This window comes from Octopus sinensis, linkage group LG8 (assembly GCF_006345805.1).
Source record: "Octopus sinensis linkage group LG8, ASM634580v1, whole genome shotgun sequence".
NCBI classification, from domain to species: domain Eukaryota; kingdom Metazoa; phylum Mollusca; class Cephalopoda; order Octopoda; family Octopodidae; genus Octopus; species Octopus sinensis.
The window spans coordinates 101317441-101331778 of NC_043004.1; the positions used below are offsets into that span (position 1 = coordinate 101317441).

Consider the following 14338-nt stretch of genomic DNA (forward strand, 5'->3'; position numbering starts at 1 on the left):
CCCGGGACTTATTCTTTGTAAGCCCAATACTTATTCTATCGGTCGCTTTTGCCAAACCGCTAAGTGACGGGGACGTAAATACACCAGCATCGGTTGTCAAGCAATGCTAGGGAGACGAACACAGACACACAAACAAACATACACTTATATATATATATATATATATATATATATATATATATATATATACACGTCAGGCTTCTTTCAGTTTCCTTCTACCAAATCCACTCACAAGGCATTGGTCAGCCTGAGGCTATAGCAGAAGGCACTTGCCCAAGATGCCACGCAGTGGGACTGAACCCGGAACCATGTTGTTGGTTAGCAAGGTACTTACCAACAGCCACTCCTGCATCTATCATGAAAAAACTTCCATCCATTTTCCCAATTCAGCAGTCAAGTCATAATTACTAAATATTCTACTGTATATTAAGTTTCCAAATATGTCCACTCTAAATTTTCATATGTCAATACAGCATTTCATTTTAAGCAACCAGCAATATAAAAACTATTGCAGCGTGGAAGGTGTTTATAAGCCATTTAAGAAACACACAAAACCGTTAGATTCACTTCAACATTTAAATTTAATTTGTCAAAATATTTTCAGCGCTTTGAGATGCAGTACGAAGCTTTGTCAGTGAACAGGTCGTGGATTTTAGTGACGAAAATATTTTGACAAATTAAACTTAAATGTTGAAGTGAATCTAACGGTTTTTGTGTGTTTCTTAAATGGCTTATAAACACCTTCCATGCTGCAATTGTTTTCGTTCCAGCACACGATCTCAGATCAAGTCACTCGCTATGCAAGTACATCTCCGTAAATATAAAAACTGTCTGGTTGATTTAATGTGTTTCTTAACACATTTACAATTACACTTGTTAAGTCTTTTATAAAATGCTAAAGTAGCCCACAGGATCTGTACCTTTTAGGATAGAAATGGCTACATCTCTAGTGCTACTTACTATCAATTTGATCTTCTACTCAAAAACTGACTGTAAATTACACAACAGCAACTGGTGTGTTTTAAAAAATCCTTTCGTTATTTGTATAGGCTCACTTCAACTTACGTTGGTGTTTGGTTCCAAGATGTACAACTTAACTTGAAAAATGATTTCACAGGAGAAAGACATTTTAAAAATGTTATATTTTATGTTTTTAATGTTTTGTACATATTTTCACATGTTTTATTTGATTTTCTACTTCAGTATTAGTTTTTAGTTGTTTTTTTTTGGGGTTTTTTTTTACACTTTTAAATATGTTCACTGAATCTGATGTAAAATCAGATAAATCAACTGAAATTTAGGTATACTTTTTCCATTACTTTCTGTAGAACAAAGTGACATAAGTTTTTTAAAAAATCAGAAAAAATACCCCAACTCGAAACAACGTAAGTTGAGATATACCTGTATATTCATTTAGTGCAATTCATCACTTAAGCAGCAACAATGGGCAGTTTTCCAAAATCATACCTGCTGTTCAGATAGATGAAAATCTCTATGGGAGTTATCGTTATTATGCATCAATATATTTACAAGAGTAACTAGTTTGTGAACTTTCGTATACTACTGTGGACATTATGGTGGTAAAGCATATATGAGAATATCAATAGAATTAAATCTATCCACTGATCCTGAACAATTTGATGGAAAATAAATCAAATCTGGTTCTTTTTGCATCACATTGAAAGAGCTTTAAGAAGTTTTACACAACAGGAAAGAACGGTAAATATTTTAATGATGCTTGTAAAATATATATATATATATATATATATATGTTCATATTTTTTTTTTAATTGTTTCTCATAGGAATCGCTAGATGGCAATGTGGGGAAAGTCATTGGATTCGACCAGCTCCTAACTACACTGATTGTGTGGCACCATGGCTGCAAGACATCGCAAATAATGTACGTGACACGTTAAAATCTGATGTACGTGAAACTTCAGGTTTTTATTTAACTCTATCTAACATGCATGCATGCTCTTGCGCACAGACCCACTCACAAGCACGTGCTTTTCTCTCCTCAACACTAATATGTGAACACAACTACTAATTTCACCTAACCCATCATCTTGTACTAACATGGCCCAGTGGTTAGGGCAGCGGACTCGTGGTCGTAGAATCGCGGTTTCGATTCCCAGACCGGGCGTTGTTAGTGTTTATTGAGCGAAAACACCTAAAGCTCCACGAGGCTCCGGCAGGGATGGTGGTGATCCCTGCTGTACTCTTTCACAACAACTTTCTCTCACTCTTACTTCCTGTTTCTGTTGTACCTGTATTTCAAAAGGGCCGGCCTTGTCACTCTCTGTGTCACGCTGAATATCCCCGAGAACTACGTTAAGGGTACACGTGTCTGTGGAGTGCTCAGTCACTTACACGTTAATTTTACGAGCAGGCTGTTCCGTTGATCGGATCAACCAGAACCCTCGTCGTTCGTAACCGACAGAGTGCTTCCTCACTAACATAAAAGACCCACTTTCTAATCCTGTTCAAGATACTCACTTTGATCCACTTTCTGTGCAAATGTGTATTTTTGTGTATAGAAACACACCTGTACTTACTCAGAATAACAACTCCTCTCCCAAACTCTTCTTCTTCTTTAACCTACTTGTCCACGCTAACACCTGCTTATACCTGTGTAACATAGATGCTTCTTTGCTTCTACTTTCAAACTGTGCTTGAAAATCAACATTAACCCTTGTCAACCTTGTCCTTTCTATGCCTATCTGACCTGAGTTATGGAAACAGTAGTAATACTGATGTATACATACATGCAATCAGGTGTGCACACATATACATACATGCAAGCACATGTACACACACATGCAGGAGAGACAGACACAGATAAGTCATATTGCACTCACATTCATTTAGTCTTAATTATATTTTTACTCTGTTCTTTTACTTGTTTCAGTCATTTGACTGTGGCCATGCTTGAGCACCACCTTTAGTCGAGCAAATCGACCCCAGGACTTATTCTTTGTAAGCTTAGTACTTATTCTATCGGTCTCTTTTGCCGAACCGCTAAGTGACAGGGACGTAAACACACCAGCATCGGTTGTCAAGCAATGTTGGGGGAACAAACACAGATACACAAACATATACATATGCATATATACGATGGGCTTCTTTCAGTTTCCGCCTACCAAATCCACTTACAAGGCTTTGGTCAACCCAAGGCTATAGTAGAAAACACTTGCCCAAGGTGCCATGCAGTGGGACTGAACCCGGAACCATGTGGTTGGTAAAAAAGCTACTTACCACACAGCCACTCCTACTTTTAATTTTAAATCGTTTAATTTTTTAACATTTTTTTTGTTTTTTAGGTAAATGGTACTCAACCTCAAACATCCATGGGCAACCTTTCAAAACATATGAAAGCTTCTTATCTTGGTTCTGGTGATATTATAAAAACTACGAAAGAGATTATTCCAGGCCTTACCAGAATACTACAGAGAGAAGTTGAGCATACGAAGCATAAAATGAAACTGGTGACAAATTTTACTGAGGTAATTAATCTTTTAACATTCAGATTACCCTGTCAAATATAATGCTCATTTATTCACATTGTTTTGTGTTAATCATGTATTTTCTCTTAGCTTTGAGATTTCAATGATGTTATTAATTTTTAGAGTGACATTTTGGGGTAGGTGTGAGAGGCTAGATCTGGTCAATTTGAGTATATAACAGGTAGAATATTTGAGCAGGATCTGGCCAGTTTAAATGCTTAAGGGTTAAACAATATTACCTTCTTACTTTTATATTGACTGCCATACAGGTATGTATGTATGATTAAGGTGGTGGACTGCTGAGAGTCATGCTTACAAACGTTATATCAAATAGGGTATTTGCATCTCAGCAAAGCACATTACTTTATTCAACCTTAATATGCTTGAATGACAGTAAGATATAAAATAAGCAGCAGGCATAGACTATTATTACACTGCCCTTGTCCTCTATACTAAACTATTGTATATTAGCCTCGGCGAGCTGGCAGAAATGTTAGCGTGCCGGGCGAAATGCTTAGCGGTTGTTCATCTGTCGTTACGTTCTGAGTTCAAATTCCGCTGAGGTCGACTTTGTCTTTCATCCTTTCGGGGTCGATAAATAAATTACCAGTTTCGCACTGGGGTCGATGTAATCAACTTAATCCCTTTGTCTGTCCTTGTTTGTCCCTTCTATGTTTAGCCCCTTGTGGGCAGTAAAGAAATATATTAGCCTGTACAACATCATATGCCGGAACAGTGGATCTTTGGATCATGTCTAGTCATTCAGCTGACTGCATATGTACATAATCAAGGTCTATTCAATCAGAACTACTTTTTTTAACTGCTTAGTTGGGGAGGAATGAGATGAGCAGTATGTTCAGTCTTTTATTTTTTTACGATGCCTCTGAGAGAACCAAGCAGTCTGAACCGATATTTCTGAATCATACAAGCAACAGGACATATCCCAGTTTCTGAGTAATATTAAGAGCCCGGACAGTGTCCAAGTCTCACAACAACAGAGCAAGACAGGGAGGAGACCTGCAGGCTTGAACCTTTGTCTTCCTACTTAGATATCAGTTTGGTTATGTTGCTTGCATTTAGAAGTTTGAACCTGCATATCATGTTTTCTTCTCTTGAGGATCCGGTTGGAGTGATGGCTCATGCTGGTTGGCCACATGCTATATGGTCACGGTGGACAAGGAAGTATCTTACAGAGATGGGGACTGACTGGGACAACCCAAATACCAACAAACAGTGGATGCAGCAGTGCACTGCAACAGCACATGCCTCCATTTCTTACCTCATCTCTAAGATGCCTGAATACTTAAAACACTGAGTCTACTAAAGGCACCCAATTAGCAAGTGATGGTTAAGATGACCAATTACATCTGCCATCCATTAATTCAGAATGCAAAGAGCAGGAACAAAATATTGCACCGTTCATTGATCCATTGCTCCCAACTGTTAAATTTATTTTATAACCCTAAAATGATGAAAGCTAAGTTGACTTTGGCGTGATTTGACCTCAGAATGCAGGGAGCTACAACAAAACACTACCAGGTATTTTGTTTTATGCTCTTATGACACTTCGATTTGTCACCTTTCGGATTACACAACAGTGGAAACAGGGTCCACTCCTTTCTCACTTTAATGGTTAGTAGTAGTACATTTCTCTAGATGTATACAAAATGATGGAAATATCCAAGCATTGGACCAAATACTTTACAATGTTTACTTTCTTCCTCCTGTATTCTGAATTCAAATGCCTCATGGATCAATCAGCCTTGCCTTTCATCTTCCTAGGGATGATAATATAATTCAGCATGCTCAGCAGTCAGTTAAATTAATCATACCCTAAATGAGTGAGTTGAAAAAATGGTAGAGGTCTGGATCAAAGATACTTCAGCTTTTAGTTTCAATTCATTGTGTCCTGAGTTCAATTCCCATTAAAGTTAATCTTTCTGTTCATTCTTTTGAAATGTTTCTTGATTTTTTTTGATTTTTTTTTAATACCTTATATGGCTTTTCTTACTCTTGATTGATAAAGATGTTTCATGCTAAAAATTTTGACAACTATTTACTCTACAGGGATTCCTCAGTGTCGGCAGTACTATGCTACAGGATAACCAGAAAGGAGGATGGGAAGAAATGCCACCATTTGAACGTTCCGGTGTAGCAACAAATTTGGCTTACACTATGAAGACAACAGCTTTTAAAATGGCTTCACTGCTGACCATGCAATCTCAAATAGAGATAGCTACAGATAATATTGGTAAGCACATTTTAAAAAAAGAAAAAAAGGAATAATCCATACAGTTAAACTCAAACATGGCAAGTGCAATAATGTCTATACTCTTTTACTTGTTTCAGTCATTTGACTGCGGCCAAGCTGGAGCACTGCCTTTAGTCAAGCAAATCGACCCCGGGACTTATTCTTTGTAAGCCCAGTACTTATTCTATCGGTCTCTTTTGCCGAACCGCTAAGTGACGGGGACGTAAACACACCAGCATCGGTTGTCAAGCAATGCTAGGGGGACAAACACAGACACACAAACATATACACACACACATATGTATATATATACATATATACGACAGGCTTCTTTCAGTTTCCGTCTACCAAATCCACTCACAAGGCATTGGTTGGCCCGAGGCTATAGCAGAAGACACTTGCCCAAGATGCCACGCAGTGGGACTGAACCCGGAACCATGTGGTTGGTTAGCAAGCTACTTACCACACAACCACTCCTGCATGAATTTTTGTAATTTCAATACATGATTCCTGACTTCTTTTTGTACTGTCATTTGTGAGATATTCACTGATAATATAATATATTGCCTATAATATTAACCAGCTTAGAAAAATGATCACACGTGATGAATGAAAACGGTATGATAGGCATCCGCTGACATATTCATGGGAGATGAATGCCCCTTTATGAAGATTTGAAATGTGTGATAAGCGCTGCTGTCGGAAGATAGTACCCTTAGAAGAGGACATAATAAGTTGTAAGGTGGGATCTTAGGACACAGATTTCATCATCATCATCGTTTAACGTCCGCTTTCCATGCTAGCATGGGTTGGACGGTTCAACTGGGGTCTGGGAAGCTCGAAGGCTGCACCAGGCCAGTCAGATCTGGCAGTGTTTCTACAGCTGGATGCCCTTCCTAATGCCAACCACTCCGTGAGTGTAGTGGGTGCTTTTTATGTGCCACCGACACAGGTGGAAGACGAGGCTGGCGAACGGATACGCTCGGACGGTGTTTTTTATGTGCCACCGACACAGGTGGCAGACGAGGCTGGCGAACGGCCACGCTCGGATGGTGTTTTTTATGTGCCACCGACACAGGTGCCAGACGAGGCTGGCGAACGGCAATGCTCGGATGGGGCCGAAGAAACGATGGAAGATTGAAACTAGTGACAATAAACTGTATGGCAGACCAATCCGTGCCACTGGAAATGCTGATGTTAAAATATTGTTAGAGTGTGTGTGTGTGTGTGTGTGTGTGTGTGTGTGTGTGTAGTCTGTCAACCTGTTTGTGTGTATGTGTTGGTATTTATTATATTTTGTTGTAAATTACACATGAATTCATAAAAATTTTGTACTGTGATTCTGGGAGTGCAATTTCACCTAAATGTTCTTGCAGACCTCGAAATAAAGGTTGCAGAAATTACACAGCACCTACAAGATGTTAAAATGCCTTCCAGTCAGTATTTTCGTTCTGTTGAAGACTACATTATTATACCAAAGGAAAATTTAATAAAATATTCTCACGGAGGTAAGTTTTCTTTTCATGTGTTTGTTTATATTTGTTTCTTTTACCTCATCTCATCTCTCTCTCATATATATATATAAATTCATATAAATAAGGATAAGATCGTTAATTTAAATATTGATCTTATCAAGTATCGCATGAGGAGTTATGGGCGGGCAATTTAAACTGGTCACGTGCATATATATATATATATATGTATATGTATACGTTCGTATATATGTAAGTATTCGTATGTTATATGTATATATATATATATATATATGTGAATTTATGTTACTATCTGTGTATATTCCACTGATGAGGCAAAGCTTTCTTATGCAAAGCCAGAAATCCGGGATCTGGAATTATCCAGTAATTTTTTTGCTAGTTTATTTTGTCCTTTTGTCTTCTCTCCTAGTGCTGTATGAACTTTTAATGTGGTTTTAGAGTTAAGTTTTGGCTGCTGTTTCCAGCATGGTGGTATCTCTTGAATACCCTAAATTATAATATATACACACACACACACATATATATATATAATATATATATATATATATTATCATCCTCATCATCTTCCATGTACGCATGGGTAGGACACTTGACAGGAGACATCCAGGTAGAAAATCTACCCAAGGCTACTGTATCTGTTTTGGCTGGGATTTTAGGCTGGATGCCCTTCCTAACACCAAAGGATAAGCAAGTTAGGCAAGTCGATATACAAAATATGTTTAATACATTAAATACAAAAAATATATTTAATATATTAAATATTCTTTGTATACTGACCTGCCTAACTTGCTTATCCTTATATTTATTCCTCTGCCTGCTCAAGTTTAAACCTCTTGAGCACTTTTAGGTGTATTCTATACAGAGAATATCCAATTCTTATCTATATTCTACCAATTATATACATTTTTCTTATATATTTTTTGCAATTTACTTAATCATTGATATTTTATTGTTATTTTAATTTTAATATTTCTATTATATGTAATTTTCTAGATGATGTAATTTAATTGTTCATTTTGAATTGATAAAAGGTGTTTTTTTTCTAATTTTTTATATATATATTATATTGTGTGAAATTTGATTTAGTATTTCTAAATTGAATTTTTTTCCTGTAAGTTTGGATTTATATTCCCTCAAATAATTATTTTATATATATATATATATATATATATATATATATATATATATATACATATATATATATGTGTGTGTGTATACACGTGTGTGAGTGTATTAGTAAGATCTTACCTATATTCACATTTTCATGCTACTAAGGGTTACAGAGTAAATTATTTCAAGTGGGAATTTTAAGGTTTATTATATATATATCCCTTGCATCTTATTTGATGTCTTTTTTCTTTTTTTTTGCAGGTTTGTATCGTGCTGTCTATATGGTGTACAAGAACCTTGATGATTTGCTCAACAATGAGTTAGATGAAGATGTAATGGAAACTGACAAAAAACAAGGAGCTGGTGATGGTGATGATGGTGGTGATGATGATGATGTGGTGGACAAGAAAGAATCTGTCCATGTTGAAACACGTGTACACAACAAGAAATTCAAAGAATCCCCTCAGCTTGATCTCCAACTTCAAGAGACAGATAACGACCAAGAAACAGTTGAAACAGAAATACAGGCCCCACAGAAAATCAACACCCGAATTTTGTCTGTCACCATTGACAACCGACAAAATACACAGTTAGAAAAGCCAGTGGTTTTTGTATTGAAGCATCTCGTGGTAAGCATCTTAAGAAAAGTAGTTCTAACATTGGTTACAGTTTCATTCATAATGTGAAAAATCATGTTTTGTTTTGGCCAAATTATATACATTCCACGGTATCAGTGTATGTTGTGAAAGAAATATTAAGCATTACATATCGTTTATAGGTGCAGGTATGGCTGTGTGGTTAAGAAGTTTGCTTCCCAACCACATGGTTTCAGGTTCAATCCCTCTACATGACACCTTGGTTTTGACAGGTATCAGTCTCTCATAATCCTTTATATAGCACACACAACAACAGAGAAAACTGGCCGTCCTTGTTGTTGTATATATACTGTTTTATTGTGTGAATATAGTCAATGTGTTTGGTTACTGTCTTTCTGTATGCATGTGTCTTAAAGTTATAAGTCTTAATAACTTTACTGGGCGTCGAAAGGATCTCTTAAAATATTTCCTATTTCTTCTTTTCTAGGATCAAGACCCACGGAATGCCAAATGTGTATTTTGGAATTATACAGTGTAAGTTGCTCTGTTATAATAATAATGATAATAATAATGATAATGAAATTATTGTAAACAGTGCTCAGGTGCACCACAACTTGTCAGAAAGTGCGTATAGAGTACATGCAGTAATGTACAAATGTTTGGAAAGCGAACAATGTATGAGTCAGATACATGCTTGTGTGTGTATGGAGGGGAGAAAATCAGGTGTAGTGTTGGCGAATCTCAGGAAGCATGGAAGTTTTGAAGGATGCAGTGCTCCGACAACTAACAACTGATACCGGCAGTTTGTTCCATGCTTCGTGTGTACTTAGCTATTTTATTGATATATTTGTAAGGGCCATTTTTATGAATATGTTGTTGTGTTATTGTAAATGTAAATATGTGTTTACTGGTATTGTATCGATGATTCTCTACATATGTATCTCTCTAAAGAAAGTTGAACTGAAATTCGGGCAACTAAACCTTTGGAACATTTAAATTTCATTATCTCAATATTGAATCAATTTCGGAATTAACCACATAAGGATTCGTTCGTCTTCAGTTGAGCTTACGAGAGAATATTAGTTGCCCGAATTTCAGTTCAACTTTCTGTAGCAAGTAGATTAAATGTGGAATATCAGTATATTGGCTTTAGAATAATCTTCTTTAGCCCTTGCTTATAAGATATTTATAATTTTTAACCATAAAGGTTCTTTTAATATACTGCCACAATTCCTGATGGAGTTTTTTTCTGTAGAGAAAAAGGCTTCATCCTTTTCAATATGTATCTCTCTATGTATGTGCTTTAATGTCTTCTCTTTATTCTATAATTTTGCTGAGCTTTCTGCTTTTCTTCGACAGGCGAAACATGGATGGCCGTTGGTCCAGAAAAGGCTGTCAGCTTTTGTCCACCAATATGACCCACACAGCTTGTAAATGTAACCATCTAACTAGCTTTGCTGTACTTATGGACTTCATTGGCACCAAGGTGACATCATCAGTTATAATATTGTTGTTTTCTAAGTGGTTTTCATTCTGCCTCTTTATATTCTGACTTTAGTGGAGGCGCAATGGCCCAGTGGTTAGGTCAGCGGACTCGCGGTCATAGGATCGCGGTTTCGATTCCCAAACCGGGCGTTGTGAGTGTTTATTGAGCGAAAACACCTAAAAGCTCCACGAGGCTCCGGCAGGGGATGGTGGTGATCCCTGCTGTACTCTTTCACCACAACTTTCTCTCACTCTTACTTCCTGTTTCTGTTGTACCTGTATTTCAAAGGGCTGGCCTTGTCACTCTCTGTGTCACGCTGAATATCCCCGAGAACTACATTAAGAGTACACGTGTCTGTGGAGTGCTCAGCCACTTACACGTTAATTTCACGAGCAGGCTCTTCCGTTGATTCGGATCAGCCGGAACCCTCGTCGTCGTATCCGACAGAGTGCTTCCATTCCATCCATTCTGACTTTAGAAAGCCATGGTCATCTTTAAAATAAAGTATTAATTGACTGTAATCAATTTAATTGACTAACCTCCTTCTTCGAATTTCCCACCTCGTGCCCAGGTTAAAATTATTATAGAGCTTTGGAGTGTCGCACAAAATGACTTGCAATATCTCTTCCTGCTCGTTACATACTGTATTCAAATCCTGCTGAGATCAGCTTAGCCATTCATCCCATTATAATTATAATTATCGTTATTATTATTGAGGTGGGAAGCTGGCAGAATTGTTAGCATGCTGGATGAAATGTTTAGCAGTATTTCACCTGTCTCTACGTTTAAAGTTCAAATTCTGCCAAGGTCGACTTTGCCTTTCATCCTTGTGGGGTCAATAAGTTGAGTACCAGTGAAATACTAGGGTCAGTGTAATTGACTAGTCCTCTCCACACAAATCTGAGGCCTTGTGCCTCCAGCAGAAAGGATTATTATTAAGGTGGCCTGCTGGCAGAATTGTTAGCACACTGGACAAAATGCTTAATGGTATTTCACCTGTTGCTACATTCTGAGTTCAAATTCCTCCAAGGTCAACTTTGCTTTTCATCCTTTCAGGGTTGATAAATCAAGTACCAGTGAAACACTGGAGTTGATGTAATCGACTTGTACCTTCCTGCCAAATTTCAGGCCTTGTGCCTTTAGTAGAAAGGATTATTACTATTAGGGTGGAATGCTGGTAAAATCTTTAGTACATTAAGAAAAATTCTTAGCATTTCTTGCAGCTGTTTACATACATTCTAACTTTAAATTGTCATGGTCAACTTTGTTTATTGGATTTTTAATATCTTTTTCTTAATTAAAATTCCTCCAATGTCAATAGTATTAGTACCAGTAATATAATATACCCTATTTTAACGTGTATAAGGAACCCTTTTTTGTCAAAAATTGGATTAAAAAAATATGGGGTTTTCTTATACATGGTTAGTGTTATAATCCCTTACAAAACTGTTTTTCCAAATTTTAAGCCCCCAAAATTAAGGCTTCCTTATACATGTCAAAATATGGTACTGTGTTATTTCAGTCACCTTTATGAAGAGTTCGTGACTTGGGTTTAACTTTTAATAGTAACTAGCAGTATCGCCCGGCGTTGCTCGGGTTTGTAAGGGAAATAACTATATAAGCATTTTTAGAGAGTTATAGCCAAAAAATAGCAAAAAATGCATTAAAAATGGAAAAAAAATGATGGTAACTTTTTTTAAAAATCGTTGACTCATCGTAGACATTTTTAGAGAGTTACTTCCCTTATATAATAGCGAAAAAAATGCATTAAAATGGAAAAAAAATGATGGTAAATTTTTTTTTAAATCGTAGACACATTGTAGACGCGTGCTAATACCCAGAAGGGCTCGATATGAATCACGACTATAAGATACCCGGTTTTGGTTAAACTGCACAGCAAAATGTGGGAGTAGTTAGGAATCTAAATCATAGGAGACAGACACACAACTTCACTTTTATATATCAAGATTATAAAAATTTATTCTTGTCATTGAAAAAGAAAAAAAAAAAGAGAACAATACCAAACACTGATATTGTTCTTTTCAATAAGTTAATTGTCTTGTTCTTAAGTTATACTGGGATAAATAGTAAAATTCATGCAGTATAACAGTTTAACTTCTGGATTGCACTTCGTCTTTCAGTCTGTACATGAAATATATAACACGACTATGTAAAAATTGAACTGAGTTTTGTTGTTTATCAAACCAAACTAATATTACTGTTGTTTTAGTTGTTATTGTTGCAGACATATCCGTTGTTGCTATGTATGTTTGTTATGATTGTTGTGGTTGTGACTCTTGTTGCTGTTGTTGTAATTGCAGTTGTTGTAGTTATAGCTGTAGTGGTGGTGGTAGTAGTAATTTTTGTTGTTGTTTCTCTCTTTAATGTTATCAAAGCTGGCAGAAACAGCACGCCGGGGGGCAAAATGCGTGGCCGTATTTCGTCTGCCGTTACGTTCTGAGTTCAAATTCCACCGAGGTCGACTTTGCCTTTCATCCTTTCGGGGTCGATTAAATAAAGTACCAGTTACGCACTGGGGTCGATGTAATCGACTTAATCCCTTTGTCTGTCCTTGTTTGTCCCCTCTATGTTTAGCCCTTTGTGGGCAGTAAAGAAATATACATTAGCAGTATCCACACCATCATCACCATCACTACCATCATCATCGTCATTGCAATTATCTTTGTAATTAATACGACCAGCACCATTCTCACTAATATTTTTCTTTATATTTTTCTTTTTCCAGCCCCCTGGCCCACATGTTGATGCCCTGTACATTATCACTTTCGTTGGCTGTATTCTCTCCATTATCGGCCTTTTCTGCTGTTTTGTAACGTTCAGCTACTTTAGGTAAGTTGATCCCTCTCAATCCACTTCTTGTATGGCTTCTTTTCTCAGTAGTGTTAACCCACCGAATCACCTGCTTTAACCACCTCACGATCTTCTCCCCCAACACTAATTAAAAAGTTGTATCTCTACTTCTAAAATGTTCACTTAAATCCTTCCCTCATCCTTCTCCTGTCCTATCCCTCATGACCATGCACAAAACAATAAAGAATATATATATATATATATGTATATATATACACACACACATATATATATATATATATATATATATATAACTAATGTAGGATAAAATGTTTTTCGGGAAAAAAATTTTATCAATGGCCAGCATATCAAAAAATACCTTTAAAGGGTAAATTTATAAATAATTTACAAAGTGAGGGCAGAAGAAAAATTCTAATGCCAAATATGCCGAAAAAAACCCCAAAAATTGTCAATAACCATTATAATTATAAACTATTATGGTTATTGACAATTTTTGTCTTTTTTTCGGCATATTTGGCATTAGAATTTTTCTTCTGCCCTCATTTTGTAAATTATATATATATATATATATATACATATATTAGTAAAAATAAAATAATGTATAAAGAAGGGGCCCCATGAGCAACATGAGGGGTTTGTAGAAAGATTGCTTAAATTGCTACACAGTCAAAATTTGTTGAAGGTTGGTCTAAATTCTTGCAATATATTATTAAATTTAAATTAAGGGCATGTTAGAGGCAAATTAAAACAATGCATGCACACACATACATACACACCTTTACAGATATATGTATATAGATGTGTGTGAATATATATTAATATATGTACAATGTAATATATTATACTGATCCACATCAGATGATTTCACCAATTAGTTTTGCACTTAAGAGTTAGAAAACCCCAATCCCAATACTTGAAACCAATTAGTTAGATCAACTGAAATGATTCTATAATATTGTATTGTATAAATATCAATATACCCACTGCTGATTAAATATACGATTGTCTGTTTCTTTTTCTAACATATGGATTCTTAGATGATATATATATATATAGTGCCGGTGGC

At 36.2% G+C, this 14338-nt stretch overlaps 1 protein-coding gene and 1 long non-coding RNA gene across 6 annotated transcripts in view; one reads left to right on the forward strand and one right to left on the reverse strand.

Moving 5' to 3' along the window:
- Nucleotides 1–14338, forward strand: part of LOC115214916 (adhesion G protein-coupled receptor L2) — a 331915-nt gene that overhangs the window by 266056 nt on the left and 51521 nt on the right. For 4 of the 5 annotated variants that reach the window (XM_029783980.2, XM_029783979.2, XM_029783983.2 and 1 more), the window contains 8 exons: nucleotides 1804–1925; nucleotides 3322–3504; nucleotides 5572–5755; nucleotides 7132–7263; nucleotides 8620–8987; nucleotides 9442–9488; nucleotides 10314–10440; nucleotides 13187–13290. In XM_029783980.2, the coding sequence (XP_029639840.1) occupies nucleotides 1804–1925; nucleotides 3322–3504; nucleotides 5572–5755; nucleotides 7132–7263; nucleotides 8620–8987; nucleotides 9442–9488; nucleotides 10314–10440; nucleotides 13187–13290 (1267 nt within the window). The remainder of the gene's footprint in view (nucleotides 1–1803; nucleotides 1926–3321; nucleotides 3505–5571; nucleotides 5756–7131; nucleotides 7264–8619; nucleotides 8988–9441; nucleotides 9489–10313; nucleotides 10441–13186; nucleotides 13291–14338) is intronic. The other variant, XM_029783982.2, reaches the window with a different exon arrangement.
- Nucleotides 11822–14338, reverse strand: part of LOC118764644 — a 23248-nt gene continuing 20731 nt past the window's right edge. The window contains exon 4 of the long non-coding RNA XR_005000462.1: nucleotides 11822–11948. This is a non-coding gene — a long non-coding RNA (uncharacterized LOC118764644). The remainder of the gene's footprint in view (nucleotides 11949–14338) is intronic.